Raw genomic sequence first — 27,994 nt, 5'->3', positions numbered from 1 at the left:
ACATGTTCCGGGGGGAAAGGGAGGAAGCAGCTGATCACTTCCTGTATTTATACCTTTGGTGATGTCATTAGATATGTCACTGGGTGAGACCAGGTATAAGGTGAATAGATTATATGATGTGATGTATTTTTGTTTGTAGCTCATTTGTTTATGGTTGAGAAGATTTATGTGGTAAGCTGTGTGTGTTTTACTATAACTTTGTTGCTTATCTGCTGTAATGAGAAGAGACAGCACTCAGGATGGAACAGCCCTGATGGAGAGGCCTATATAACCAAGTTAATGGCTTATTTAGTATGTCTTCAGTTTTTTGTTTTTTTTTTGGCTTGTTTGTTTGTTTTTTTTGTTTTCTGTATTTATGACCTGGCTGCTCCTTTTTTTCCTGAATAGAACACCTTTTGCTACCTGGGCATTACTTCCAACTCAGCCTTCTATCACTTCTGGTCAGGCTTTCCACAGTCACCTTTGAAGTAATTCATCAGCTCCGAGTATTTTCACAAAATGTATCCCCTACCAGTTCATGAGATACAAAGGTTATAAAATGGCATGATGGACCAGATTTGTTTATTTGACTCATGGCTCAGGTCGGAGGACTGGCCCAAATGATGACTTCATATACTACACCCTCACTACCTTCCATCCCCAACCTTTCACTGCTGTTATCCCAGCAGCTTGATGCTTAACACATCCCATCAGTGAGCTTATTCAAATCCTTTATTGCGTAAAAGGGTAGAAAGATACAGCTTGTTCACTGATATTGTAGCCAACATATACAGAGTGACAGTGGTTGGTATGGCTTGGAGACACCATCACCTCAGCTTTAAGACCTGTGCTCAGGCACTACTTCTATCAACAATAGTTATTTTCAGCCCAATACATGAGACATCTACTGTTCAGAGTTTACAACCTGACATGCATCTTTTCAAAAGAATGAAATGTGATGAAATGTTATCTATACAGCAACAAACCTACTGTAAACCACATCCCCTCAGACTTTTAAGTAGGTTTAAACATTCTCTGCTTCCTCGTCTAGTGTAGAAATCAAACCTGCCAAAAGATGCTTGATGTGATGCTTGTCTCTCGACACCTAAATGTCAGGGGCAGCCAGGCTTTACTTTTGTGTAACATGAAGAGTGTACCAAACAGAGGTTACGGGGAGCCGAAGGTAAAGACTGACCCTGGTTGCAGTTACATGCGATGAATGTTGTTGTGATCCATGAACTGCTTGAGGTTCTGTAGGCTGTCCCACCACTTAAAGAGGAAGGTCTCAGCGATCAGGCTGAACCAGGGTGTGATCTCCAGTTCTTTGCGCTTGGCCTTGTCCAGCATCTCCTTCAGCTCCTCCTTGCTCACAAAGCAGTGTCTTTTGATCTCATTGGGGTCTGGACTCAGCTCCACATCCTTCAGAGAGACATAAACAACAAAACACTATTAGTGTCTAAAGCCTGACAAGACCCTTACCCCCAGATTCATCCCAGTGGGCTGGAGGGGCCTGTGGTCTGAATGAATGCCTGTCGGCCTTAGGATATGATTTAATTAGAAGCCAAGCTGAGGGCCACTCGCATTCGGTTTTCACGATGGACAGTGACTTATGCCCGCTCTTGGCTCTAATTAAAGAGCTCCATCCCGCTATGTGCCTCATGTGTTCACTATTAGCCTTAAACTTAAGTCAAGCAGCAGAACATGTCTTAAAAAAATCCAACAAGCAGAGGTTGTTAAACAGTCAAAACTGCACCAGAGTAAGTCCTGCCTTATCAACTGATGTGGAGCAGTGAGGGACCCATGTGCACATTGAGCATATTTCCTAACAGAGTGGTTTTCATTTGATTAAAAAAAAAAACAATTAAAAAAGTTTTGTGTAAAATTTTGTATGTGCTGGCCACACTTCCTTTAAATTAATTAATTTTACAGTGACATAAATGATAAAGCCTTTTTTTTTTGGGGGGGGGTGGGGGTTGACAAATACTGGAATATCTTACTGCTTTGCATGAGGTCCAATGTTCAACATGTCCCACTTCCAGGACACAAAAGCATCTGTGATGGGTCTCAGTCCCATCATTACATTTGAATAGTCTTGATATTTAATATGGACCAATTGACAATCATAGTTTTTGCTTTAAGCCATCAACAACACAGTTACTGCACTTGCCCGTTGTGTATGATGTTTGCTATTGGTCAGATCTGATTCAAACAGAAGGTGAGAATATTCTTCCCTTGTAATTTACCAGCACTTGCCAGGTCTGATCCTGCTGCTTTCCCTTGTTACTGTCACACACTTCAAGCATCTGTGAAGTGCTGTTTGCTATGTAGTCACTCCCCCTACACATTTTCATTCATTCACAGCCACTTATGCTGTGACCTCTACTGTTGTTTGCTTTGCTGTTGCTTAAGCCGATGATGAATTGAAACACACTTGTTAATTGGTTCAAAATAAACAGGTTTAATCCATTGTGGATTTTAACTTTTCTAGGATGGATTCTAGGTGTCCCTGACAAATTAATACAATAAATATTTCAAATGACCACAAACTCAAGTCTAAGATCATCATATAAATCATCCCTGTGCTACCCTTTAAATATATAACCTCAACATACAATGATTAATTAGTTTCAGACACGTTTATCGATTAAGTGGCATGTGGAAGAACAATAATAATACCTTCTGCATGAAGAGGATGTAATCAATCTCATGTTCTCCCCAAATGCCATCTGACTGGGCCTTGTAGTGGATTCTGGTCAGATATGTCATTTCATCTGGCGTCACCTGAGGTGCAAGAGATGAGACACAAGCAAAGAGTCATCACTTTCCTCCAGAATCAACTTCCATTCAGTACACCAGCCAGAACTATAAATGGTGTACATTTACCTGTTCTGTTGGGATGCCCAATTCAGCTTTTAGTCTCCTCTGTGCAGCTCTCCTCACTCCTATAGCATCCTTCTCCTCCACCTCACTGTCTGTGTGCAGAGGGTGACTGCAGCATGTGTTGGTGAAACAGCCTGCCAGTACACACACCCACACCCACACCCACACACACACACACAGGATGTTTTAACACATTACATTCCAATGTTGGGACTAGTATTGAGAGTCAGATTGGAGGATAGTAATGTGTTGCTGACCAGGAAAAGTGATCTTGGCATCAGACCTCTGTTGTAGGAGAAGCTTTTCTTCACTGTTGAAGATGAATACACTGAAAGCCCTGTGCAACAAACCTGGCCAAAAAAGACTCATGAGAACAAATTTGAAATGGGAAAACACAGAAAAGTCCCTGTTAGCAAAACAGATATACCTTTGTCAATGTTGGAGTTGAGGTGGCAGTTTTTCTTAGTATCGGCTCCAATCCTGGTGTCGTTCTCATCAATGAGGATACACATTTCAGACAGTAGCTGCACCTGCTTGTCGTCCAGGTGATCTGTTGTGATCTCAGGCATCTTGACTGCTGACTGTAGGTGTCTGATTTCACTGTAGGGAAATAATAAAGCAAGGCTCAGAGCTGACCCTTACCGCAGTACCTTTAATGACACCACTTATTAAATGACTGGATAATCTGTCCAGCATAAATACATCACAACTGAAAGTCCCCAGTGCTAAGTAGACAGTTTAGATAGCTTCTTTTGTCCAACCCCAAATGTGAACATGTACAAAGATTCAAAGAAGAATTAACCGTTTATTTTCCTGACAAACTTGAGTGAGAGAGTTGAGTGAAGTGAACCCCTGGACATATTAAAGTGTTTTTCATCTGATTCTATAAGCTCCTGCTTGCTTTAATTTGCAAAACAACATATAGTGATTAGCTGTTGTTCTTGAACACATCCTTCAACCACATCAGATTGACAACATGTTTGATGGAGACTGAATTTCTTCCCTATGAGAGCAGCATGTCAACAGAGACGACCAGCTGAGTGAATAACACTGCTGATGGTCAGGTGGCTCGTCTGGGGCTTTCCGGCCTTTATCCTGAGATCCTGCGGAATCCAGATTTCCGCTGGACACCGCTTACCTGGTTCTGTGTCTGTGGCAGGGGTAGATGTGTGTGCGGCGAGGTCTGCTCCACTTTTCAGCGGCTCCCACAATGGTAGACTCGTTTGGTTTCAGCGAGGCTGCTGCTTCGCAGGACAGTCTCCGGAGCACCGCCCACACAGGCCGCACCATCGCCTGACCGAAAGAGAAAACCAATCACACAGACTGAGGCTGTGGGTGTCTGGAAAACCAGGGGAGGCTCACATCCAGTGGTTAGAAGCTGGATGAACAGGAACGAGAGCTCTCGTGAAACTGATATTCACAATGTATCATAAGTGAGCAATAGGTTATTACAATGTTTTTTAAACTGTATAATTTCAACCCATGAAACCTTTATAAATAACGCGTGCCTTACTAATTAGTACATTTATCACAACTGTAAATAATTTTTGCATTTATTATTCATAAAATTATTACTCATTGAAGAGATCAACGCAAATAAAGATAAACAATATGTCTTTTACATTTTTTAAGCTTTCCCACGTGTTTTGTTTTAACCTTAGTTCCTTCAGAAAATCGTAATAATTAACGCAATTTAAAGAAAACCATATTTGCAGCGGCTCGCATTTTTTTCTACATTTACGCCATTACAATAAATCACAAATCTCTGCAAACTGCAGAGCAGTTTTCGAGAATTGTTGTTTACATTTGATAATAACTGTGACTAACTAAAAATCTATTAGCTGACAATCAAAATAATCATTACTTGCAGACTTAATTAGAGTTTATGATTGTGCCGTCTGGCACATGATGCAAGTCACTGACCTGACTTGCTCTGTTGCCCTAAATAGGGAAAAAGCCTAAAGAGGAAAAAATAAATAAATAAATTAGTAATTGTCAGTAAGATGGGCAGCACAGCGGCGTAGTGGTGAGCAATGTTGTCCCACAATAAGATGGGGTTCGGCTCCCGGCCTGCGTCCTGTAGTTTGCATTTACTCTGGTTTCCTCCCACCATCCAAAGGCATCATGTTTTGGTTCATTGGTGACTCTAAATTGTCCGTAGGTCTGGGTCTCAGTGTGTTGGCCCTGTGATCGACTGACAACCTATCCATCCCGCTCTCGCCCGGAACGTTGGCCGGGCTTGGCTCCAGCACCCACCGGGACCCAAAAAACAGATGAGCGGTAGAAGATGAATAAATTTATGACTGTCAGTAAGATGTACTTAAAGAATTGAAAGGAAATTCGTCCAATGCAGTGACATTGATCATGTCAGTGTTACATTAAGGTAGATTTAATGACTAGTTATTTATGTATGTATGCAGGTATTTCTGTACATACACACACGCTGCTAAGTTACTAGTCAATTGAAGCACAGTGGAGCAAGAGGTGATTTCGATGAAGGAAGTAATGAAGAAATCTAGAGCAGATGTGTTCACCATGCCTAAAGCTGTGACAGTATTACGTGTAGTCCAGTTGTTCTAGCAGAATCCACTCCAGGTTTCGCTGTCACCTCTCCATCAGACCACAGCCTAGCCCGCACCACCAAGGCCTGTGACAACTGGACCCAAGTATGGACTGTCTGCATTATACTCTTATCACTTACGGGGAGATCGACAGCACGTTCACTTACTTATACAGTTACTCTCCTGTGTCCTTCGGATAAACTGCGTCTTTTAACGTCTTCTGCGTTTGTTTCCAGCTACATTTTACAGCTCTGCGCTGCAGTCTGCCGACCGTGCTTTCACTGCGTGTTTCTGACGTCACATCTTTTCATTGGTCGCCCTGGCGGCTTCGGGGCAGGCCATTGGCTTAGAAAGGGCAAATACAAATCTTGTGATTTAAAAAAAATTAAATGCGTTGATGTGTCAAAAAACAAAACAAAAACAAAACACAACTCTGGTTTACGTAGTCATACGTTGACAGCATGGTGGGTATTGCTATTGCTAATGAAAAGGTTAACATGTTGCTGCAGGTCAGCCTCCACTAGTGCGGTCATGTTGAACCTTGAGCTTCAGTGACGCTGGTATGTGGCAGCTAGTAGCGTTAGCATGCAGCTAACCCAGTTTTCAGATCTCTGTGCTGGTCCAGTGTGAAGTCAGACGGGCAGTGACGACGGTGAGTGTCAGTACTGATCCCTGCATGACGGCTGACAGGCTACACATCTTGAACTCACACAGCGAACGGTCACTGATCCAGTGGACTTGCCGAGGGGCTGTCAATGTACAATGAAGTCACGTGTTCTGGCGCATGTCACACTAATGTCTACTTTCGTATTGTGGACTTAACGGTCCATTTTTAAATGCATCGTGACTCTCCTGTGCTACTGGTGGGTTTACTGGTGCTCAGCGAGTCCATGTCGAGTGTACCGGCTTCATAATCATATTATCCGCTTAGTTTGTGAGACCGTGTGCCTCACTGCATTGGAAATAAAGCAAAATCGAAAGTGTATTGCTTGCTGATAGACGCGAGTAGATTAAAGCAGATGACTCCGGGGAGTCAGATTTCCCCAGCTGCCAGTACTAAATTTGGACTAAATACAATTTGCTACGAATCACAGATTTATTCATAATGTTTTTCAACAGTTGCACCTGTTTTTTCGACAGTCGTCTTTCATCAGCAGGGTCTGGTGTTGAGTCAACACGAAAAGAGGCCAATTTAAGAAGTCAGTGGTTCATTGCATAACACATGCACATACATTTGTTTGGTGAGTTAATTGTCTTAGACCTGTTTGACAAATTAGACAACATGTGTTTTTTTATTATTAAAAAAAGAAACATTAAATAACTGGCTATTTATTTTTACATTCAGTTCTTCTCTGAATGCAACAGTAGACATAATATAGAATATATTGGTTTTAGTTTAGATTTCTGAGGGGAGTTGACCTCCACATTGAGCAGTTTCTGTCAAGGCTGTATACCAGAACTTGACTTCCTCTTTACCCTTAGGTAGGTGGTGTTAACCCACAAACCCAACCCGATCCACCCACTCGCCAACCGCAGAGCTTGGTCTTTGTTTACCTGTCTCTCAGGTCATACATCAGCAGGGGACAAGATCCATCCAGCAGGTAGAAGGGATGCCTGTGGAGGGCGGAAGCAGCAGCGGCTCTGCTTCAGCTGCCCGTCACCCCAAGCAGAAGCGCAAGGCTCACAGTTTATCTATCCGGCGCACCAACAGCACAGAAGAGAGACCATTGGGCATGCAGAGAGGAGACATGCTGGAGGGACAGGTGAGGAAGCTGCATATTCAAGATACTCTTTCCCACACACACAGACACACACTTTTTACAGTTTGAAGATAAAGAATTTAGTAAACATGCAGTGTATAAGACATATGTTAACATGTGACGTATAGATGAGAGTTTCTCATATATCAGTTAAAACTGCATTTACCAAAATGGGTAAATGAGTTAATCACCATTTTGACTGCAATTCTTGGATGGTGGACTGTATTTTTTACCTGGTGTTACAACAGCCACAGTTTCAGTGGTACAGTGTGTTTGAGATGAGATTCGTTCCCTGAGGGAAAACTTAGTTTGATTAATTTCTTCATTTCACATCTTAACTTATTCATACAACAGTGTGTGCCAGTTATTGATTCTTCATGTCAAAACAAAGGAATCTACAGTGACTTTTTAAGATAACATGAAGTTAGAGATTAACCACCTCTTCAAACATTTAAGCTGGAGCAGCAATTGATTCATCTCTCACTGAAAGGCAAAACTGTAGGCTCTTTGATTAATACGTAGATCCTGATGAAAAATCCGCTGTAGGTAGCTGTTCAGCCTCCTTTCTGCTGTTTGATCAAGATCCTTGTGGGTGTTAACTTTTGGGAGTTGACTGTATTGACAGTCACATCCCAGTTAGGAATCATTGCGAGTTCATGAGTTCTTTGAGTGGTGTCGTCATATTTTTGACAAGTTTGACAAAAGAAAGACAAAACAAATGGAAGCAGGTGATTTTCTGAAATTTTCAGTTCAAATGAGGTGATTTTGAAGCATGATTTTTTTTTTTCTCTCCACTAAACTTTCCAGCACAAGGAAAGTTTTTAGCATTTACTTTCCTTACTTGACCATGTCTTTACTTTATCAGCTTCTAGAACTTGAGCTCAACTTGCACTGACTTGTTGTTTCATCAAGTATTAATACTGGCTGCTTGTTCAGGTCTGATTAGTCTTTTCACCAGAACCTTTTCCTCTATTGCCAAGCCATGATGACATCATTATTAGCAGGAGTACGTTGCAGGTTTTAAGGCCACAACTAAGCAGCTTTGAATTCATAAGGACTGCATGTTGTTTGCTAATTGACCTTTTTTGTTTTCACAAATGTGTTAACATGTGGCGCTGGCAGAATGGTCAGGCGGTTAACATTACTGTGACAAACTACTGATCTGAACACTTGCCAGAAGAAAGAGTTATGGATGTAAGTGTTTGGTTTTCTGTCTCTCAGATGGCAGTTAGAAATAAGTAACAGCTCTGAAGGGGAGCTGTCAAATGCAACCTTGTGACTCCAATGTTTTCACAGCCTTTGTTTCACTTTGCATACTAGTCTGCTCTAGACTGAGCATTTAATAACTGAGTACTTCACAATGGAAGTAAGTCTATTGAAATGTAGCCAGTGAGCAGTTGGAGCCTGGCCGGTATGTGGTTAGTTAATTGTAAATAGGCTGTACTTCTTTATCTGAGAATGTTGCAGTGTTCTTATAAGTGCCAGTGGCAGTTCATTAAAGCAGGTTAATAAACTGGCGGTGGTGAACAAGAGATTTGTGAGGGTTTATTTAGATTTCTTTAAGTGGTTTGTTTTTATGAGTCAATTAAATTTACATTTTACTATACATGATATGAGACACCCATTAGTCACTGTAAGTCCATCGTGTCAACAACAGCTTGTAAAAACCTTTAAAAATAGTGTTGGCTGTTTAAACACAAGACACACACCTATACGTTGAATCTCTTGGCCCATGTTGCATTTGAATTCTGCCTGTGTTTCTCTCTATGCAGGACTCAAAGCTGCCTCTGTCCTTACGGAACAACCTTCTTGACCTTTTTGGTCAAATTGAGCGAGAGTTTGAAAATCTTTACATTGAAAACATTGAATGTGAGTGTCGAATGTTTTTCTTACTTACCTTACTGTATTTATCTTCATGTGCTAACTGACTAACTAGATGGCATGATAGCGCAGGTATTTGCGTGTTTGCGTACGGATGAGATGTCATTGTGCTAACATTACAGTGCGCCGGGAAATTGACTCCCTAAATGAGCGTATGACCGGAGATGGACAGACTATTGAAGGAGGAGACCCCACCAAGGGAGCCCTGAAAACAAAAGGTTCAATATTTCCCACGTTTTGTTGCCCCTTAGGCTTTTGTTTTCCTGAATACATTTAACAACGTTTTCTTTCTGGTTTAGATGATAGTGTGGCATCTAAATGTGAGTGAATACAGTGTCGCAGTGTCATGGACCAGCACCACCTGGAAATCTTTTACTTTAACCCAAAAAGGCTTTATTTTAAAACATGTCCCCTTTCCTTACCTGAAACCTGCAATATTTGGCTCACCAACATGGTGTGGGTTTTTTTTTTTTTTTTCTTTAAAGAATGAGCTGAGTGACAATGCAGTTGAAATGTAACAAAAAGATGAGACACATCAACTTATGCCTAATTATGTGAATGGAATTGAGGCCCGTACACGTGCATTCAATTTCTCAATTAGGGAAATTTGTAAGTTGTAAGTAAATGAACATCTCTGTATAAGAATGTATCTTCATATTTCCTATACATACACATAGTTTCATGCAAACAGGCCTGGCTTAAATTGTAAACTCCCTTTATGTGAAAATAGCATATCTTTGCTGGCAGCATGTTGTCAGAGGTCATTAGGAGCCACATGGACTTGAGCTACTAAGAGTTATCTGCAGCAGTGACATCAACCACTGTTCTTTGTCTCTTAATCTCACAGCCAGCCACAGCACCAGTCAATTGTCACAGAAGTTGAAGACAACCTACAAAGCCTCAACCAGCAAGGTACTTGGTCCCAGTTGTATTGTCACTTGTGTAGATGGTACCAGACTACCTCACAGTCAAAAAGTGTTTGTGGGCTAACAAGTAAAATTATGACCAAACATTGTTAGGATGCAACAGTACTAGTAATATGGAGATGTCTCAACTGCCAGAGTTTGATCAAACTCTATGATGATGTCTTCCTTTTTAATCTCTTGCTAATGCAGAGCTTGTACACACTCCATGGAAAAATAGGTGGACCTCGCAACTTCAGTGTGGCCACATGGGAGTTGTGGGGTGGAGATTCATGGGTAATTTCCTGAATGCTCTGTTAATCTCTTAGTATTGTGAGGGAAAAGCTATGGGCTGAATGTCTTTTTAACTCGAGTCTGACCTTGACTTCTCATCTCTTCTCTGTTCCGCGCATTAGAGGCCATGAGGGTAAAAGGCTGCTAGAACACATGATATACAAAGGAAGTTTCTGATTGGTTATTAATTGAAATTATTCATAGGACCAAATCTAATCCCTGTAAATAAAAAGTTAAGTACAAAATCAAAGATTTATTAGGGTTACTAGGAGTTTGAATGGCTGCAAGTCTACACAGAATTGCCTCAACCTTGAGCAGGGCGTTAATTTAGTTTAGCACCAATCTAAACAAGCCTTCATACTTTACATCCAGTTTATTTATTCCAAATATTCCAAAGGAAGGGGGTCATGTCAGTCTTCATTCTTAGTTAAAATAATAAGATGCTAGTGTTAACTATAAATTTGCTGAATAACCATGAGAGTGGTGTCAGTATTCTCATGTAACTGTTGCCAAGAAAGTAACTGAGTCATTTCCCAAATTGTCTACCTACTCCTTTAATGCAGGGATCAACAGTGAAAGTAAATCCCAGTGCAAAGTGTGCGAGTATCAAAAATGAAGTGGATTCACCAGTGTGACAATCTCTGTTTATTAATGACTTACATTTTTCTAAAAAGATACAGTAATGTTATTTAAAAAAAAAAAAGATATATTTGTGTTTAATTTTTATCTATACCTTTCATTGTTTTCAAAGTAAATGTAAGCATAGAGCCCAGTGATGGTTTACTGTACGTACCATTGTTAAAGTTAAAAACTTTCTTGTTGCTTCTTGTAAAGCAAAGAAATTATCTTAAAGCAGCCACAAACTGAGTAGAATGCAATCCTCTTCTAATTGGAAAGCTAGAGAAGAAGGGATGGGAAGGGAGGACTTTTTACATTAACTTCCTGTCAGATGTAGTTGCTATTTAATGTACAGCTAACTTCTCAGCTGGCAAAAAAATAATTTAAGACTACATTTGTCATAACTGCAGGGAAATGAGACTAATGATCTGCACTAACTGTCCCCTCAGTTTGCTGCTGCGGTGACCTTGACTGGAATGGGGTTGTTCTTGTTGCTTGCTGCTCATTGTCTTCTAATGACAGCAACAACAACAAATAAGGTTGTGTTGTACTGTAGTGTGACTGTAAGCAGACTAGACAGAATGAGAGCATATCTTAACACGGTCTGACACATGTGAACCAGATGCTTCACTGCTGCATCTAATGACTGCCAATGATCGAAGCTTACAGCTGTGGTAAGCTGTGTGCCTGCAGCAGCAGTTACAATCAAACTGAATAGAATTTGGTGATGTGCTGTCCTCATTTTATAACTCTAGTGACATTTAGATTCAATTTGAAACCATAAACCTTGTGGCAGATTTCGAGATGACCCCGAATGTAAAAGTACTGCTTGTTTTCTGGATTTACACATGCTTAGCTTTTGCCTGCAGCCCTGTTGCTGGCCTGTCTCATAGAGCATGCTCTGCTGTTCATTTGTCTTCTTAGAGCTTTATTCCTGTGTAAATTTATAACAAATGTAATGAATACATTTCAACCCGGTAGATGCAGATGGCCGCCCCTCTTGAGCCTGGTTCTGCCCGAGGTTTCTGCCTCTTAAAGGAGGTTTTTCTTTGCCACTGTCGCCAAGTGCTTGCTCATGGGTGGGGGGTGTTGGGTCTCCTTAAATAATTTTATCAAGAGTTTGGTCTATATACAAAGTGCCTTGATGTAACTTTGTTATGATCAAATAAATCTGATTTGATTTGAATAGAATGCATACTTTAATGAACCAAGCAGCAGAACTAAAAGAAAAAATTAATAATATGCATATGCTAAATGTAATAATACTGCTGAAAATTAGTTAGTTACTCCTTGGACTAGCTCTTTACAGCAGAAATGAAAGCATTTGCAACCCCAGAGATAGCTAATTTCATCCTTTAGGACACCTGAACAGGGGTGAGTTTCTTTATTATAACTTGTGCTTTCTATAAACTGTTATTCAATGAGGTCTTGTCTCCTCAGATGCCCATTCTCTTATCACTTTATTCTGCCTCACGGTGGCATTGTGCCAAACAATGCCCCCAGACCAGACCTCATTATAGACCAGCACGCCTATGGTGCTGGATATGAAAGTTAGGACTATTTTGAAACTAAGACACCAATGCAGCTGTGTTGCACTGGTTCCAAGATAAGGCCTTAGAGTGAAAAGTTAGCCTGAAAAATGTTCAGCATTTTTAACTTTTTCAGTAGTCTAGAGTAGATATGGACAAAAAAAAATCAGTGAAATGTCACTGTGAGAATGCTGTCTAAAAGCATTTTCTCTGACAAATTTCTGAACAGCAAAATTTTTGTACAGCTCAATTAAATGTCTTCCTTTTTATTGCTTCTCACAGTATTTTGAGTGTTTTGTCCTTGTCCTGATCCCGTAGAAAAGATGATCAGTTTCCCCATAGAGCTGTCAGCAGTGTAGCTGCTTGATTAAGAGCAAATCAGGGTCATGATAAAATCTGATTTTAGCCCAGAGGAAGAGGTTAGCCCACTTGCCCTTGGACACAGGCATCAGATATAACATAACCTAATAAATCTCTATATCCTTGTCAGATAGCAACAGTTTAAAGCTACTGTAGCAGTCTCTGGTGTGGGTATTTGGTAGGAATTGAAAGCTGAAATTATAAACTCAATTAACCCCTTGTTTCTGCAACTGTGCTGTTTCATGTCTTGTAAATAAGCCACATTCATGCTGGGACCTGTATTGCTGTATTGGTCATTATTGTTGGTGACAAATTTTGCACCAGGATCAATGCTCACACTTCTCTCCTGTCTCTTCCCTCACTTGCATGCCCCTGCCTTTTCTTTCTCCTGCTCAGATTGTGTCCAGTTTCAAGGCCACCACAGGGTCCCGAGCCTTATGCCAGCTGCTAAAGGAGTATATGGGCCACCGGGACGGGATCTGGGACCTCAGTGTCACACGAACTCAGCCGCTGGTCCTGGGCACTGCCTCTGCAGGTAGACTAAATAACTTTGCTAACTTTGCCACCATGGCGCACAGTTATTTTAAATAGGAGAAATTAGTTCAGTTTAAAGGTGCTGCATTCAGTATTTACATGATTAAATCACATTACCTGTAAAGACGTGATACGACCAGTAAGAAATTTGTGGGCAGAGCCAAGATAATTGATAACATCAGTTGCACAGCAGTAACACTGCATCAGTGAACATATCACAGAGAAAGGTTACAACACAACTTATAAAAAGACAACAGTTAATATACCATTTTGTGTTTAACATTGTTTTTTTTTTTCTGCCATAGAGAGAACCTGAAGTTCCACTGCTGCTTTAACTAAGATGCTCAGTCTCTGTTTCCCTATAAACTGGTTCAGGCATTCCTTACCAAATCAAACTATGATGCCATTATGTAAAATGATACGTTCCAGCAGTAATCAATAGCTGTCATTGTAAATATGCTTCATGTTCATAACAAGTCATAACAAAGTTTCATCAAAGCGCTTTACACACACGCATACACAAACTCTTTACAGAATTGTTAAACATATCCCTCCAAGAGCAAGCACTTGGCAATGTCGTCCACCTTGCTCTCTTTACAGACCACTCAGCTCTGCTGTGGAGCATAGAGACTGGGAAGTGTCTGCTGAGGTATGCTGGTCATGCAGGATCAGGTAATTAAAATTTAAATAGATAAAGCACATGTTAGAAGTACTATTGCTCTTACCTATTCTTACACCATATCGGCAGGTTCATGTCTCAAATATGCTATAAGTTACAGTGTTACAGTTGGTGTTACAGTTACAGCATTTCGTCACATGGCTTGTTAAATGAGTAATCCTTGATATAACTTATTTTTTATATATTTTATCATTTTCCCACAGTCAACTCCATCAAGTTCCACCCCATAGAGCAGATGGCCCTCACAGGTTTGTATCTGAATGCATGTGTCTTCATTGTGTTGATTTGTGTGGATATATTTCTGTCAACATGCTGATTCTCTTCATGTCTTTTTGACTATTTTTATCTTGCCTCTGTTGTCTCCAGCATTCAGTTCTGTATAGATGTGATTGTGCTGCTTGTTTGTTGATGAGTACTTGTGTTTGCACAGCCTCAGGGGACCAGACAGCTCACATCTGGCGTTACATGGTTCAGCTTCCTGCCCCCCAGCCAACACCAGATGTCAGCGTGAGTAGCTTTGTATTACTGTTGTTCCTGGGTAGCGACTGGAATGTCCTGGAATGTCATTAACCAAAAGTATTTTGATTATAATTGCTAGTATTTCTCTCAAACAATAGAGGTCAATGTGAAGGGTTGTACCTTACACTCTTCTGTTGTGTAGATCTCCCTAAGAAGACAGTTTTTTTTTTTTTTTTTTTGATTGATTCACAATATACCGCAAATTTCAGGTGAGCATTCAGAGAAAGCAAATTAATTGTGATGCCACAAAGTCCCGACAGCTGGTTTTAAGGTTCAGTTTCTGAAAAAAATTCTCAATGGACTGAGACTGAGACCTATGACTGAATTAATATAGATCCTACACCTGCTTATAATCAGATAAGGCATGGACGTCTATGGATAATATATGGGACTTTAAATGAAATCTACCAATAGGTCACTTTACATTCTATGATGAAATAATGACAACAAGTTGTCAGTGCACATTGCTCAACTCTTGCATGTCCCTTCATAGGCTCCATGTGATGACGATCAGGACTCCTCAGATAGAGAAGAAGGTGAGGTTGACGGTGAGGGTCCATTTGAGGTGCCCACTGTCCGGGTTGCCACAGCAACCTTGAAGAGCCATCAGGGCGTAGTGATTGCAGCTGATTGGTTGGTTGGTGGCCGGCAAGTGGTGACAGCTTCCTGGGATCGTGCTGCCAACCTGTATGAGGTGGAGACATCTGAGCTAGTTCACACACTCACTGGTAGGCAAACAGACTGATGTGGTGTTTTTGATATCTGTGTTTGAATTATTTGAAAAAATACATATTTATGTTTGATTTGTCATCCTCAATAAGGCTGCAGTTAATTTCCAAACGAATACCAAGTGCAGTAAAAGAAGATCGTCTGTACATTGACCATTTGCAGCGCACCACAGAGTGTACATTACCAAATATGTGTTTAGAGGCATCTGATCTGTTTCTTCCCTTGTCATTCTGTCAAACCCACAGAGATGAGAGCAGTGTTTGTTTTCTCTTCAAAATCTGTAGCCTTTGCCACTGGAGTCTGTCAATCAAAGCAATAACAATGGACTCCACAAACATTGTATCAAGAAAAAAAGAGAGATTAAAACAGCAGCTGAAACTGCTGCTTATCTGTGTTCTGATCTGAAAATCCAGATTGCTAAAATCCTTCATCCAGCTATAATATATGGCTTCAAAGGACTTGTAAAAAGTGTGTATTAAAAATTTGGCTTGGAACAGGATGAAATACAACAACAGAGACACGTGAACATAGACAAAACAAATGGAACAGATCATAACCACGATTAAAATGACAGATTAGAATGGCTTGAGAATTGATTGAAACATTTGATCTGAGTACATGTCCCAACAAAATATAATACATAGATCCAGTGATTTTTTTTTTTTTTTTTTTATTGTGAAACTGTTGCATATTATCTCTTAAAAAGGTTGGACAGAAACACTTTTTGGCTGCAGAAATTGACAAGTATATAAGTGAATGACAAAAATTATGGAAAACAAGCGCAAAGCTTCATGTCTTTACTACTGTGTGTGTTCGTATTTGTGTACAACCAGGCCACGACCAGGAGCTGACCCACTGCTGTACCCACCCCACCCAGCGGCTGGTGGTTACATCATCCAGAGACACCACCTTCAGGCTGTGGGACTTCAGGGATCCTTCCATCCACTCTGTCAATGTGTTCCAGGGCCACACTGAGTAGGTATCTCACACAGACACACACATGCTCCATCCTGGTCGATATTCACCTAGAGTTTGCATGATGGCTAGCTGCTGCAGTACTCTTGTTGCCCACAGGGTGGTGATGCAGCATCTCTGTGGTCCCCCAGTTTTTTTTTTTTTTTATCCTTACAGTCCCACATTCATCTATAGAGCCTGCTGCTCTAAGCCTGCACCTTGGCTCTTATTTATTACTGAGCACTTTTCCTCACTTCAACTGTTTGCTTGTCCTCCTCCCTACTGTTTCTCCATCTTCCTCTCCTTCTCCCTCCTGTTCATTTATCTGTCCGTTTCTGTGTGAATCCCCAACTCTGTGTAATTTGGCACTTTGCTCACTGTTAACACTCAATTGCAGCTGCTCATTTCAATACGATGACTGTCAGGCTTGTCTGTGGCTTTCAACAACAGCACCCTTTTAAAGGCATTAGAAGTGTGTGCTCATTTGTGTATATGTGCTTTCCTACACGTGTGTGCTGGCTGGCTGCCTTTGATTGCAAGTGGGGGATTACTTAGAGCTCATTATGTATGACCCCAACATGTATAATTCCTGCAGATCCCACATTAATTCTCTCCCTTAGACAATAGCTGTAATGAGATTAAGCACCAGTGTTTTAGAGTTAACGACAACTGTCCTCTCCTTATCCCCCCCCCCCCCCCCAAATAGCCACAGATGTGAAAAGTTTCCCCCTTGTCCTTAACTAGTGCATTTAAAGCTGCAATCCACCCTCAGTCCCTCAAGATTGAGCTGTCAAGATGAAAAACAAATAGCAGAAACTTTTAGAAGCTGTTCACTTTTTATTGAGAAAATGGCAACACTCCTTGTTGCAGCAACAACCATATATAAAACAAATAAATAAAAAATACACAATAGAAACAAAAAATTCCCAAACTAAAAAATATTAAAAATATAACAATATAAAGTGGCAGTGGTAAAGAAATACTTTGCAGTAGTGCAAAAAGAAAAGTGATGTAATAAATCCAAAGTGCAGATTTTTAATTGCAGTGCCAGAGAATTGTTGTACAGTCTGATCGCTTTTGGGATTAATGACCTGCAGTTGCGCTCTTTTTTTGCATCTTGTGTGCAGCAGTCTGTTGCTGCTTAGTTCTCCCATAGTGTCATGAAGGGGGTGGGAGGGGTTGTCCAGAATGGATGACAGATTGGCCAACATCCTCCTCACCAACCTCCTCAATGGAGTCCAGAGAGCAGTCCAGGACAGATCCAACTCTTCTGATCAGTTTGTTGAGCCTCTTCCTGTCCCTCTCCGAACATCCACTGCTCCAGCAGACCACTGCATAAAAGATGGCAGAAGCCACCACAGAGTCATAGAAATTCCTGAGCAGAGGCCTCCACCTACTACTACTACTACTACTACTACCTCTCTAGGTGGAGACGACTCTGGCCCTTCTTGTACAGTGCCTCAGTGTTTAGTGACCAGTCCAGTTTATTGTTAAGGTGAACATCCAGGTATTTATTCTCCTCCACGATCTCTATATTCACGGAAGTTCACTGGCAAAGTGTGTTGTGGCTTCCTGCTGAAGTCGATCACCACCTCCTTTTTCTTACTGCCGTTGATGTGCAGGTGGTTCCCTTCACACCAGTCAACAAAGTTGGTGATGACCTCCCTGATGTGTACAGGGTGAAGAGGAAGGGCAACAGGACTTTTCCCCCATTGGGCCCCCGTGCTGCAGACTAGCAGATCAGACACACAGTCGTAAAGACACATATTGTGGTCTGTTGGTAGCTGGTGGTCCATGCAGCCAGGTTACAGCCCACTCCAGCTCCTTCTAACCTCTCACTGATGGCTGGATGGTGTTGAAGGCACTGGAGAAGTCAATGAACATGACCCCCACTGTGCCCCCAGTGGTCTCCAGGTGTGACTGGCATCTGTGCAGCAGGTAGATGACACTGTCATCAACCTGCTGCACACCAATGCCGGGTCTTTAAGCAAACTGTAGAGGGGCCATGTCACAGTGCACCAGGAGTCTGTCTTCACTCTTGGTCTCTTCAGTGTAATGTTAAATGTAATTGGATAAAATAAAGAATAAGTTTCAGTTCTATTTCATCTCTGCTGACCGCCAGAGGCGGTGCTTTAAGCACTGAATATTCCCCTTCGTGCATGCGCAGTTCCAGTATGTAAAAAATAAAAATATCACCTGTGACCTCTGGGTGACCCGGAGGAGACCATATCTTCCAGTGTCACCTGAGCCTCATTTCCTTTTTTTATTCTCGCGCGCAGGTTGCTTTTGGAAGCACTGAGCCGCATTTGGCCCGCTTCACTACAGCTACCTTATTCCATCGCTAGTAGTTCCGCGACCGTTGTCGGTTGGAACAGCGACCATTCGCCCTCCAGGAGCTGCGACGGCGATATCGCTCTTTTTCAATTAGTCGTAATGAGCTTACGTGGACACCGCAACACTCTCTCCCCGGTAAGGCAGTGCCCTCACCTCCCTCCCGGGACAAGGTGAGTATATTCCTAATTCTTTGCAGCTACTTTGTTTTGCTTATTAACTTCCTGTTGGTGATGATGGCCTTCGCCCATCCTTCTCCCGGCATATAATTTAGTTGCTTGAGCTGATGTCTTTCGCTCACTTACCTAGTTGGTGGGTTGCGTGAGCGCGTCCCAGTGCCCAACATGGATTCTCTGCTAGCGGTAGCTTATAACTTACGGATGAGTGTGTTTGTCAACCTCTGTTTGTACAGGCTGCGTGCGCGCTGCCTCCCCAAAGCACACGGTTTGCTTCTTATTAATTGTAGCGTCAGCGCTCCAATTTGTTAATTAAACTTGAGAACCCTGATTGGGTAAGGGCCACAGCAGTGGCTACCTTTGTTTTGTAACAGCTTGTGCTGCTGATTAATTTCTGTGTTTGGGCTCCTGCTGGTATAGGAAATGTACGTGCTTCCTCCCTTCAGCATACAGTTCCCACACTTGGCCTGCCCATAGCGTGCGCGCTCAGGTTGCCCAAGTGGTTGCTGATCTTTACTGAGCCCATTGCCTGGCACAGGAGGCGTACACGCCCCCTCCCCCCAGTAAAAGGCCTCTTTAGGACATCATGGCAGGAGCACCTAAGCAGTCTAGGAGCCACCACAATGGTTAACTCCCATTTCTGCCCATCTTGTGAGGCCCCTCTACAACCAGAGGACGGCCGCGACCTCCGCCCCACATGCCTTGGCCCTGAGCACCTGCAGCATGCACTGTCCGACAATCCCTGCATGAACTGCAGCTACTTACCTGTGAGGACTGCAAGACTGGCAGAGGTGGAAGATCCAGAAGATGGGCGTGACCTCCCCCCATTGGGCCAGCCACATCTGGACTCTCTGAGACACTCCAAGCGTCGAGCAGTGGCGGCAGAAGCCACACCCCCCAGGAAGAGGACAAAGTCTGATCATAGCAGGCTTTCATCTAAGGTAGAGCAGCTGTCTGCTGAGCTGGCCCAGATGAGGTCCCTGCTCGCAGCTCGCCAGCCTGACGCTTCCTTGGAAGCTGAGGTAGCACCCTCTCCTCCAATGCCGATGCTGATACCTGAGGAGGATACGCTCTCCCTAGCAGCTTCAGCTACCCACTTTCACAATTACAGGTAGGAGCCAAGGAAGGGTGGTTCCTGAGTTCTCTGAGTTCAATGGCCGGAATGGAGAACAGCTCCATGCATGCTATCATGCACGATGCAGCGAGAGTTGGCCTGGATTACATGCCAGCCGTTGAGCCCACCATTGCCTCACTCATAGTGTCCCCGGATGAAGCTCTGTGAAGGGATGCTAGGTGCCCTCGACCCCAGTGTCGGATCACAGACGATCTCCTCACAAAGGCCTACGATGGTGTAGCTGGTCGGCAGGTTTGGCTTTCACAGTCAATTCCACTTCAATTCCACCGCCGGCCCCCCACATCCGGCCGGGTCAGAATGACTTCCGTCAGCGACCCGGCAAAAGCTCTAGCACTGGACCAGAAGTTATCCGCCCTCCTGGCCAAAGGCGCCATCGAGGCTGTGGATCCTTTGTCACTTCCCAGGGGGTTCTAGTCAACCTATTTCCTTGTGACAAAAAAGACCAGGGGCTTTCGCCCAATCTTAGACCTCAGAGGGTTAAACAGATTCATGAAAGTCATACCCTTCCACATGCTGACCATAGCAGAGGTCCTGCGAACTGTAGCACATGGAGAGTGGTTCACATCCATTGACCTCAAGGACGCTTACTTCCATTTTCCCCATCGCTCAGCAACATCGGCAGTTACTTCACTTCGCCTATCGAGGCTGCCACTGGCAGTTCAGGGTGCTGCCCTTTGGGCTCTCACTCTCCCCAAGGGTGTTCATGAGGTTCATGAGGCCCTTTCGCCTCTCCAGTCTTAGGGCATGAAAGTCCTTCCATACTTGGACGACTGGCTTGTCTGTGCGCCGTCTCTGGCCCAGGCATCACAGGAAACAGCGCGTCTCCTGTCCCACATGGCCCGCCTCGGACTCAGGGTGAACTTGGAGAAGAGTTGCCTGGTGCCGTTACAGACCAGATCTTTCATTGGGGTGACATTGAACAGTGTTACGACAGCCAGACCGTCCCCCCACCAGGTTGACGACATCCTACACCTTCTTACCCTATTCCAGGAGGGCCGCCAGCTGACCTATGTTACATTTCTTCGCCTCTTGGGCAAACTAAAATCCATTTCAGCTGTGGTTCCCCTGGGCTTGTTGTCACTGCGCCCCCTGCAGAGATGGCTGAACCGTTTCCACCTGGACGCCAAGCGGCACAGGTGCAGGAAGCTCAGGGTATCACAGCAGGCTGCCCTCACCTTGGCCCCATGGAGAGACAGGGCCTACATGCTCAGGGGTGTTCCTGTGGGCTGCGTTCCGTCTCGCAGGGAGACTCTCACCACAGATGCCTACCCCTCAGGATGGGGTGCAGTGTGGCAGAGCAGGGCGGTGGTCCATGGGAGACTGGGGTGCACACATCAATGTGTTGGAGCTGCAGGCAGTTCACCTAGCTCTCAAACACTTCTTTCCACACCTAAGAGGCAAGCATGTCCTCGTACGGGTGGACAACACATCAGCTATGTATCATATAAATCATCACGGCGGGACCAAGTCTCCGCAGCTGCTGGAAGTGACGAAGGATCTCCTCACATGGGCAGCTCCCCGCCTTCGGTCAATGTACCTACTGGGAGAGCGGAACCGTCTGGCAGACTTTCTCTCTCGCCAGAAACCTCCAGCAGGAGAGTGGTGCCTCCACCCAGAGGTAGTGCACACTATCTGGAACCTCTTCGGCAAAGCAGAGGTGGACCTCTTCACTTGTCAACCTACTGCCCTCTGTCGTTCTCCTTGGCCAAGGTGACAAGCCCTCTAGGTCAGGATGTGCTGGCTCGCCCTTGGCCAGATGGCCTTCTGTATGCCTTCCCTCCACTTCCTCTGATTTGACTGGTACTCCACAGGGTCCTTCAAGACGGTCACAGGATCCCGCTTGTGGCCCCCTTCTGGCCGGGGAGGAGCTGGTTCCCTCTGCTCCACGGACTCTTTCATGATCCACCATATTTTTTTTTATTTTTGGAGAGATGCACGCCTCTGCTTGTTGGTTATTTGGTTTTAAGAAGTCTTTGTTTTGTCTGATTTGTCAGAATCCTTCCTGAGTCTTTCAGACAAACATGCAGGTTCTCACCCTCCTCTTCTTTCCATTTCACAACTTGTGAGATTTGTTTCAGTCGGAACCTCTCTGCCATGTCATAGGTTTCTCCTGTTTGCCATTAGCGCTGTTCTCTCCTTATTTCTTCTGTGGGAACAGCAGAGCAGAGTGTGAATGGTGTAAATGCAGAGAAGTTTGAGAGCTGGAGGAGACATCATTTTCACTGCCTGCCTTCAGTGGCAATTACAGCTAAGTGCAGTACACAGTCTGTAGCTACACCCCCACTGCAATTGCAGAATAATGACAACTGCACATGAGCTAAGAAAATGGCTGAAAGAAAACGAGAGGTTACAATGGACTTTCTGTACAAACCGGATGCCATCTCACATTTTTCCGTCCAGCCATCAGTGATGATAGAAAAGCAAGTTGTGTTTGTGTGTGTGGTTGTCTGTCGTTAGGTTTAACATCCTGTCTCAGGAAGCCTACACTAGCACTTAGCAGGTTCTCAGCAGACAGCAGTTTTACTGTAGCAGATACATGTTCTCATCAGGAGTGATTCACAATGAGAGATTATCCCAGATGTGTCATTAATTGTGTTTGTTAGAAAGGAGGACCAGGATCACAGCTGCACTATCAGAATACACACCTCAGTTCACCCTGCAGATCCTGTGCACTGTTATAAAGAAATTATAATAACACTCCGGATCTGTGTCATCAGGGATCAAAGTGCAGATTCTCAGGTCTGGCTGAAGTGTTTACCTCACATCTGAAATTCACCCTGAGAACACACTATCATGGTCAGCACAAGGTCAACTCAGAATAACTGAGCAGCAACATGAGGTGTGTGTTCTGCTGTGAAACAATGACATGGGGGATGGGAGAAATTCAGAACTTGTCTCAGAATTGATAAACTTTGGAAACTGTGGTGTTTCGCGTGGAAGAGCACATGGCCCAGGTGTGCACAGCAGCCTGGGTTATTCCCTCTGACTTTCTTGTCTCTCTCACTATGATTGCACAAATAAAGGGAATAAAGTGACAATCTGTCCCAAAGTAGCTGAGAGTCAAATTGTCAGTGCCCTCCACCTTCTATAATGGCTTTTAAACTGTGCGGTTAGTGGAATTAATTTTGACTATAACACTTCTCTCCTCATATGACCTCAGTGTTAGCCATTAGTTGAAAAGGTTTGGTGGTGTCCTAGAAAAGAAAAGAGAGTCAGTAGAGCACAGGGGTCTTTGTGCTTCATCGACATTTCACCTTAACTGCAGAAGAGTCCCTCACTGCATCTTGCGTTCTTTCCATCATCCATCACAAGTCTTGACCTTGATTCTTTGAGACACTGCAGTGATGCCATTAAGTGACACCACCCTCCAAACCTCCACCGCCCATTTGAAAAATCTTTTAACCTTATACAACCTTTTAATCAATTACCTTGTCTGATTACGCTCCCCACACACACCTCTCCCACCCAGCACACCTCCTATCTTTCTTATTCTTTGTCGCTTTCTCCACCTCCTGGTTTCCCAGCTGGCCTCTCCCCTACAGAGTCAGAAGGTGTAGCAGTTTTCTCCAGTCCAACCTCTCCCATAGTTTAGACCCCAGATTAGCCCTTGATGCCCCACCACTTTGAATTAAGGGTGAAGAAAACTAGATGTGGAAATATTGTAAGTGGGTGTTAGTGGTAATGTGTATATATATACGTATGTGTGTGTGCATGCACATGTATGTTTGTGTGTGTGTGTTTGTTTGTGAAGGTAAACTACAAAATATAAAAGTTAATCAAGAATCAGAAATTCCATCCAGCCTTTTTTTTCCTTTATCTCTCATTCATGCAGGGAAATGACTGAGATGAACAATCGGAGACTGGAAATCTTAGTAGTTTGTTGAATGAATGGACACCAGATTTTTTGCTATTGTTCAGAGCATGGCTGGATGGAAGACAGTGCTGGATGAGGGAGATGCTCATACCATGATGGAAAAATAATATGTATGTGGCACCATCTTTCTTTTACATATAATTGTCATTAGAGTCGGAAGTTACTGCAGGTCATTGATAACAGGCAGCAATGGAAACAATACATGGTGCCCTCTGCGGATAATATTAACGTGTGATGAAGTCTTCAGGTTGCTATAAAATATTATACAACATTAAAACACTCACATACAGATATTTAAAAGGTGCCATACATGTCAAATATGTCAAGTGTGTTAGACCACCTTGCTGACTTTACCTTCCTACTTTAGCGTGTTATATAAACATTTAGCGTATAACTGCTTTCACTCATTTGATAACATTAAATACCATTTCATATATATTTCTCACTCATTCGTTTTCTACTGCTTACTGTTTGTGTAAGGGCCAGTTGGGGATACTGGAGCTCATCCCAGCTAGCTTTCTATGCGAGTGGGGTACAGCCTGGACAGGTCTAGATAGAAACCATTCCCTCCCAAACTTCCCTAATTTTCATGAGTCTAAATTCCTCACCATGGAGATTCTTTCAGCATACAAATGACATTGAAACACTCTGCCATCTCAAATCGCTGTACTTCTTCAGCTCTCATGACTGCATTTTAATTGGAAAGTGGAGAATCTTTTGAACATAATATGATCACACAAAGGAGAGTATTCTTGTCTTTATATGACAGTTGTCTTCTGTTTTTGCGCCCCTCACCTGTGTAGCACGGTGACATCTGCAGTGTTCACAGTTGTCGACAACGTGGTTTCAGGGAGCGACGACCGCACTGTCAAGGTCTGGGATTTGAAGAACATGAGGTCGCCCATAGCAACCATCCGCACGGACTCAGCTGTGAACAGGTTGGTGAGGGGACACATGTAACTGGATGAGAAACAAGGATGTGTCGATGCATTGGTTGGTGCAGGGTAATTTTGTTTAAGATGATGCAGAATCAGAGGGGGAAATGAAGGACCTGTTGAAAACCTGCCTAAAAGCTTCCTGCCATTGCACAAGCAACATTTTGACCACCATACATAATATAACAGACCTCAACAGACAGACAGACAGACATTTGTTTTGGGTTTTGTTTTTTTTTTTACTGAAACAGAGCAGATATGCTGTCAAGCTCATTTACACCAACACAAAATTGAAAATGCAAAGCTCCAAGATGAACAAGAGGTCCCTCAAAATGCTTTGATCACAAAAAGCAAATAATATGAAAATCTGCATTTTTAAAAAGGCAAAAAGATGTACTCTTTTTTTTTTTTTTTTTAAGCCTCATGTTCATGTCTATGAAAACCTGTAGATTCCTTTTAAAAAGATAATAATGATCTTAGCACCTTAGCTTGTCAGAATAATAAAGGGAAGTTTTTTTTCCCATGGGATTTTAAAGCCACTGCTCACATGTAAGCTTTATAGTTAGTCAGACATCAATATATGTAGGGACTGCAGTTTTACTTAACGTCTAACATGAAGACCAGAATACTTTGCAACTGCAAAGAGTGTTGTTTCCTCAGTTGCTGTTATATAAAAAAAAAAGTGTCCATTTACGCCTTTTAGCTAATGGCAGCTAGTATGTAGTATGCAAACTAGAAAGTGAATTTGTGTTTGCGATATATGTAAATGAAGATTGAGTTATACAAATTATCAGTCCAGCTGCAGTGCCCCTGATGCTAAAATAATGTGCCCTGGTGTTTCAGAATAAGCGTCTCTACCAACCAGAGGATTATTGCTCTGCCGCACGACAACCGACAGGTGCGCCTGTTTGACATGAGTGGAGTGAGGCTGGCCAGGCTCCCACGCAGCAACAGAATGGTAAAGATGGCAAAGGAGGAGTTGTGTGTTTGATCAGTCAGTATGCATCATCTAAATGAGTTTGTGTTTCTGCAGGGACACAGACGTATGGTGTGTTGCACAGCGTGGAATGAAGAGAATCAGTCGTGCAACTTGTTCACCTGTGGCTTTGACCGACAGGCCATCGGGTGGAACATCAACATCCCTGCACTGCTCCAGGAGAAGTGAAGTGCAGCAGGCTACTGATCACAATCTATCCATGTATATACAGTATGGTACAAATAAACACTGTAATCTGTGGACCTCGTACATGCTACTAAGCTTTAAGTGTTCACCCTGTGAAACATGGTAGTTGTGATGTATTTCACAGCTTCCCAGCAGCTGAAATACATGGCTTGTTATTTCTGTTGTTTTCCAGGGTGTGGCTATTAACATCCACTGGTAATACCATATTACTCCCCATTTTATTCTGTCTGTCACTGTGCACATCTGCAACTGAACCCTGTGAAATTGACTGACACTGTTCCATCCATTTAATGTCTCAGTGTGTACGAGGCCTCAGAGCTGCTCCTCTGTGTTTGAACCCTTCACTTATTTAGCATGGATTGTGAATTGTGACGTGGCTGAGCTGATCCATTCACAACTAGCCTTTTCTATTTCAACTGTTTGCCTCCAGGTCACAGGCTGCTGCTCACATCACTGTTGTGGTTACTGCTGAATGAACGCTCTTGCATGTAGATAAACTCAGTTACCCATTGTTACTTGTAAAGTTTTGCTAGAACAATTGTTAGGTCAGGACAGTGTGTAGAACATGATTTAAAGATAAATGTGTATATATTAAGTTGTGGCCTGGTAAAGTGACCTGCGCTACAGGTTGTTGCTTGTTAATGGATCATTGTTTTACTGTAATCTACCGTTGAGGGTGGATCCTAGGGAGAACAGGATAATTCTGTGAAAGGCTTTTATTGTTTTAGTCAAAATATTTCTTATCATGGAGCAAAACATAGTCATATTCAGGCCTACATGTGTTTCAAAATGGGACCTGCTCTCCTGTCCTGAAGTCTTCAATGATCTAAACTCAAGACTTTGCCTAATTGATGCTTTCAATTCACAGCCAGCCTCCAATTCAATATTTCAATATTCAGATTTGTGATACTGTAACTCTGCCTTGTTCCATGTTTACAGTCTTTTTTATTGCTCCATTTGCCTTTCTGTTAAATGCAATTTGCCAAGAATATAGCAATAATGGCAAAACAGCTGCACTTCCGTTGCACACAAATCCTCTGTGTGGGATTTGTTTAACACAATCATGCTATAGTATTCTGTTCACGGTCGCTTTAGGTAAGGTGTCTAAAAACAGTGTCTATAAACTATCCACCTCTCTGGTGTGTTAGAGTTAGTGAGATACAGAGCCATCCTCTGACTGTTGCCAACTCAGAGCCCTGTACTGCTGGAGAAAAATTGCTGAACTTTTCTCTTCTTCAGTAACAGCTTGTCGTCATCATCAGGATAGTGTTTCCATTCTGCATTGAACCCTTGTATGACCTGTTGCACTTTTTTGCGTTAGACAAAGCTGTCCAGTGTGTGCACTGCTCTTTATAAAATAAACAAAAAAGAAACTTTAGGTTCTCAGACTGAATTAGATCCCCCCCCCCCCCCCTTCTTGGAATCTGACATTGAATGACAGTAGTGTATCTGGGTCTGGGCTCAGTCAGGATCCAGGAAACTTTTTACTAGTTACACATGTGCAATATCCTAAACATGAAGTCATGCTGTTGTCAATCTGGCTGGCAATTGCCAGATGTTTTATTTCAGTGCTGTAAATCCCATTTGATTTATTTTACTTGTGGGATTGGTGTAGCTGTAGCTGTATATAGGTATGCATAACTTAACCAAAAGTTAGCTTTAGATGACACTTCATCGCTGCTTCTAGCAACAATAGAGCCAGGATGGATTTTTGAAGTGAATTGTAATAACTTGTAAAAATGCCTTACCATTGCAGTGAAAATGGTGCATTAGCTGTATCCATCTGAGCATCAATACACTTTCCCAAATGCTTGTTAAATAACTAATTGTGTTCCTCTGCATAGGGCAGATAGGATTTTCACTCCTTTTTCATTCAGGGAACTCAATTTAGCACCTGCTGGTATCACTGTCATTTTAATCTGCAGGTAGAAAGGCAAGTCCAGTTTGTGCCCCATGTATGAATTCCAACTCGGCAGAAATATGATTTTGGATTGATACATTAAATTAGTGAGTGCCAGATTGAACTGGCAAAAAAAAAAAAAAAAGAAAGTGGAAATGCTTTGCTTCATTGTAGCGAATCATATTCACCTCAAACTTCATTATGTGATCTATTTTGCATACCTTATTGTGGCAGGTACATGCTCTCTGACACTTTCCAATAAAAATGTGTGGTTTCCCTTT

General features: G+C 42.8%; 2 protein-coding genes across 9 annotated transcripts; one reads left to right on the top strand and one right to left on the bottom strand.

The window, feature by feature from the left end:
• Positions 1-259: 259 nt before the first annotated feature.
• idi1 (isopentenyl-diphosphate delta isomerase 1) lies at positions 260-6,020 on the bottom strand. 5 transcript variants are annotated; one of them, XM_029529166.1, is made up of 8 exons: positions 5,588-6,020; positions 4,783-4,817; positions 3,998-4,237; positions 3,287-3,459; positions 3,117-3,209; positions 2,863-2,993; positions 2,656-2,760; positions 260-1,398 (listed from the first exon to the last, which is right to left on the bottom strand). In XM_029529166.1, the coding sequence occupies exons 3-8, from the start codon at positions 4,147-4,149 to the stop codon at positions 1,186-1,188; spliced, it is 867 nt and encodes a 288-aa protein (XP_029385026.1). In that variant the 5' UTR covers positions 4,150-4,237; positions 4,783-4,817; positions 5,588-6,020; the 3' UTR covers positions 260-1,185. The 5 variants fall into 5 exon arrangements, with proteins under 5 accessions (XP_029385026.1, XP_029385029.1, XP_029385027.1 ...); XM_029529169.1 differs by having other exon boundaries at positions 3,998-4,152; XM_029529167.1 differs by lacking the exons at positions 4,783-4,817; positions 5,588-6,020 and adding exons at positions 4,609-4,613; positions 4,884-5,121 and having other exon boundaries at positions 3,998-4,152.
• LOC115060971 (WD repeat-containing protein 37-like) lies at positions 5,476-27,994 on the top strand. 4 transcript variants are annotated; one of them, XM_029529158.1, is made up of 15 exons: positions 5,476-5,884; positions 6,986-7,183; positions 8,953-9,049; positions 9,184-9,279; positions 9,909-9,973; positions 10,177-10,260; positions 13,161-13,299; positions 13,899-13,970; positions 14,181-14,225; positions 14,408-14,484; positions 14,990-15,224; positions 16,059-16,200; positions 24,499-24,633; positions 25,474-25,588; positions 25,664-27,994. In XM_029529158.1, exons 1-15 carry the CDS (start codon positions 5,882-5,884, stop codon positions 25,793-25,795), a joined length of 1,635 nt encoding a protein of 544 aa, XP_029385018.1. In that variant the 5' UTR covers positions 5,476-5,881; the 3' UTR covers positions 25,796-27,994. The 4 variants fall into 4 exon arrangements, with proteins under 4 accessions (XP_029385018.1, XP_029385019.1, XP_029385021.1 ...); XM_029529160.1 differs by lacking the exon at positions 5,476-5,884 and adding an exon at positions 8,303-8,374 and having other exon boundaries at positions 7,127-7,183; XM_029529159.1 differs by lacking the exon at positions 10,177-10,260.

Source organism: Echeneis naucrates, chromosome 20 (genome assembly GCF_900963305.1).
Source record: "Echeneis naucrates chromosome 20, fEcheNa1.1, whole genome shotgun sequence".
Lineage (NCBI taxonomy): Eukaryota > Metazoa > Chordata > Actinopteri > Carangiformes > Echeneidae > Echeneis > Echeneis naucrates.
Note: the sequence above shows the minus strand (reverse complement) of the source record. Positions and strands in the feature narration are given on the sequence as shown.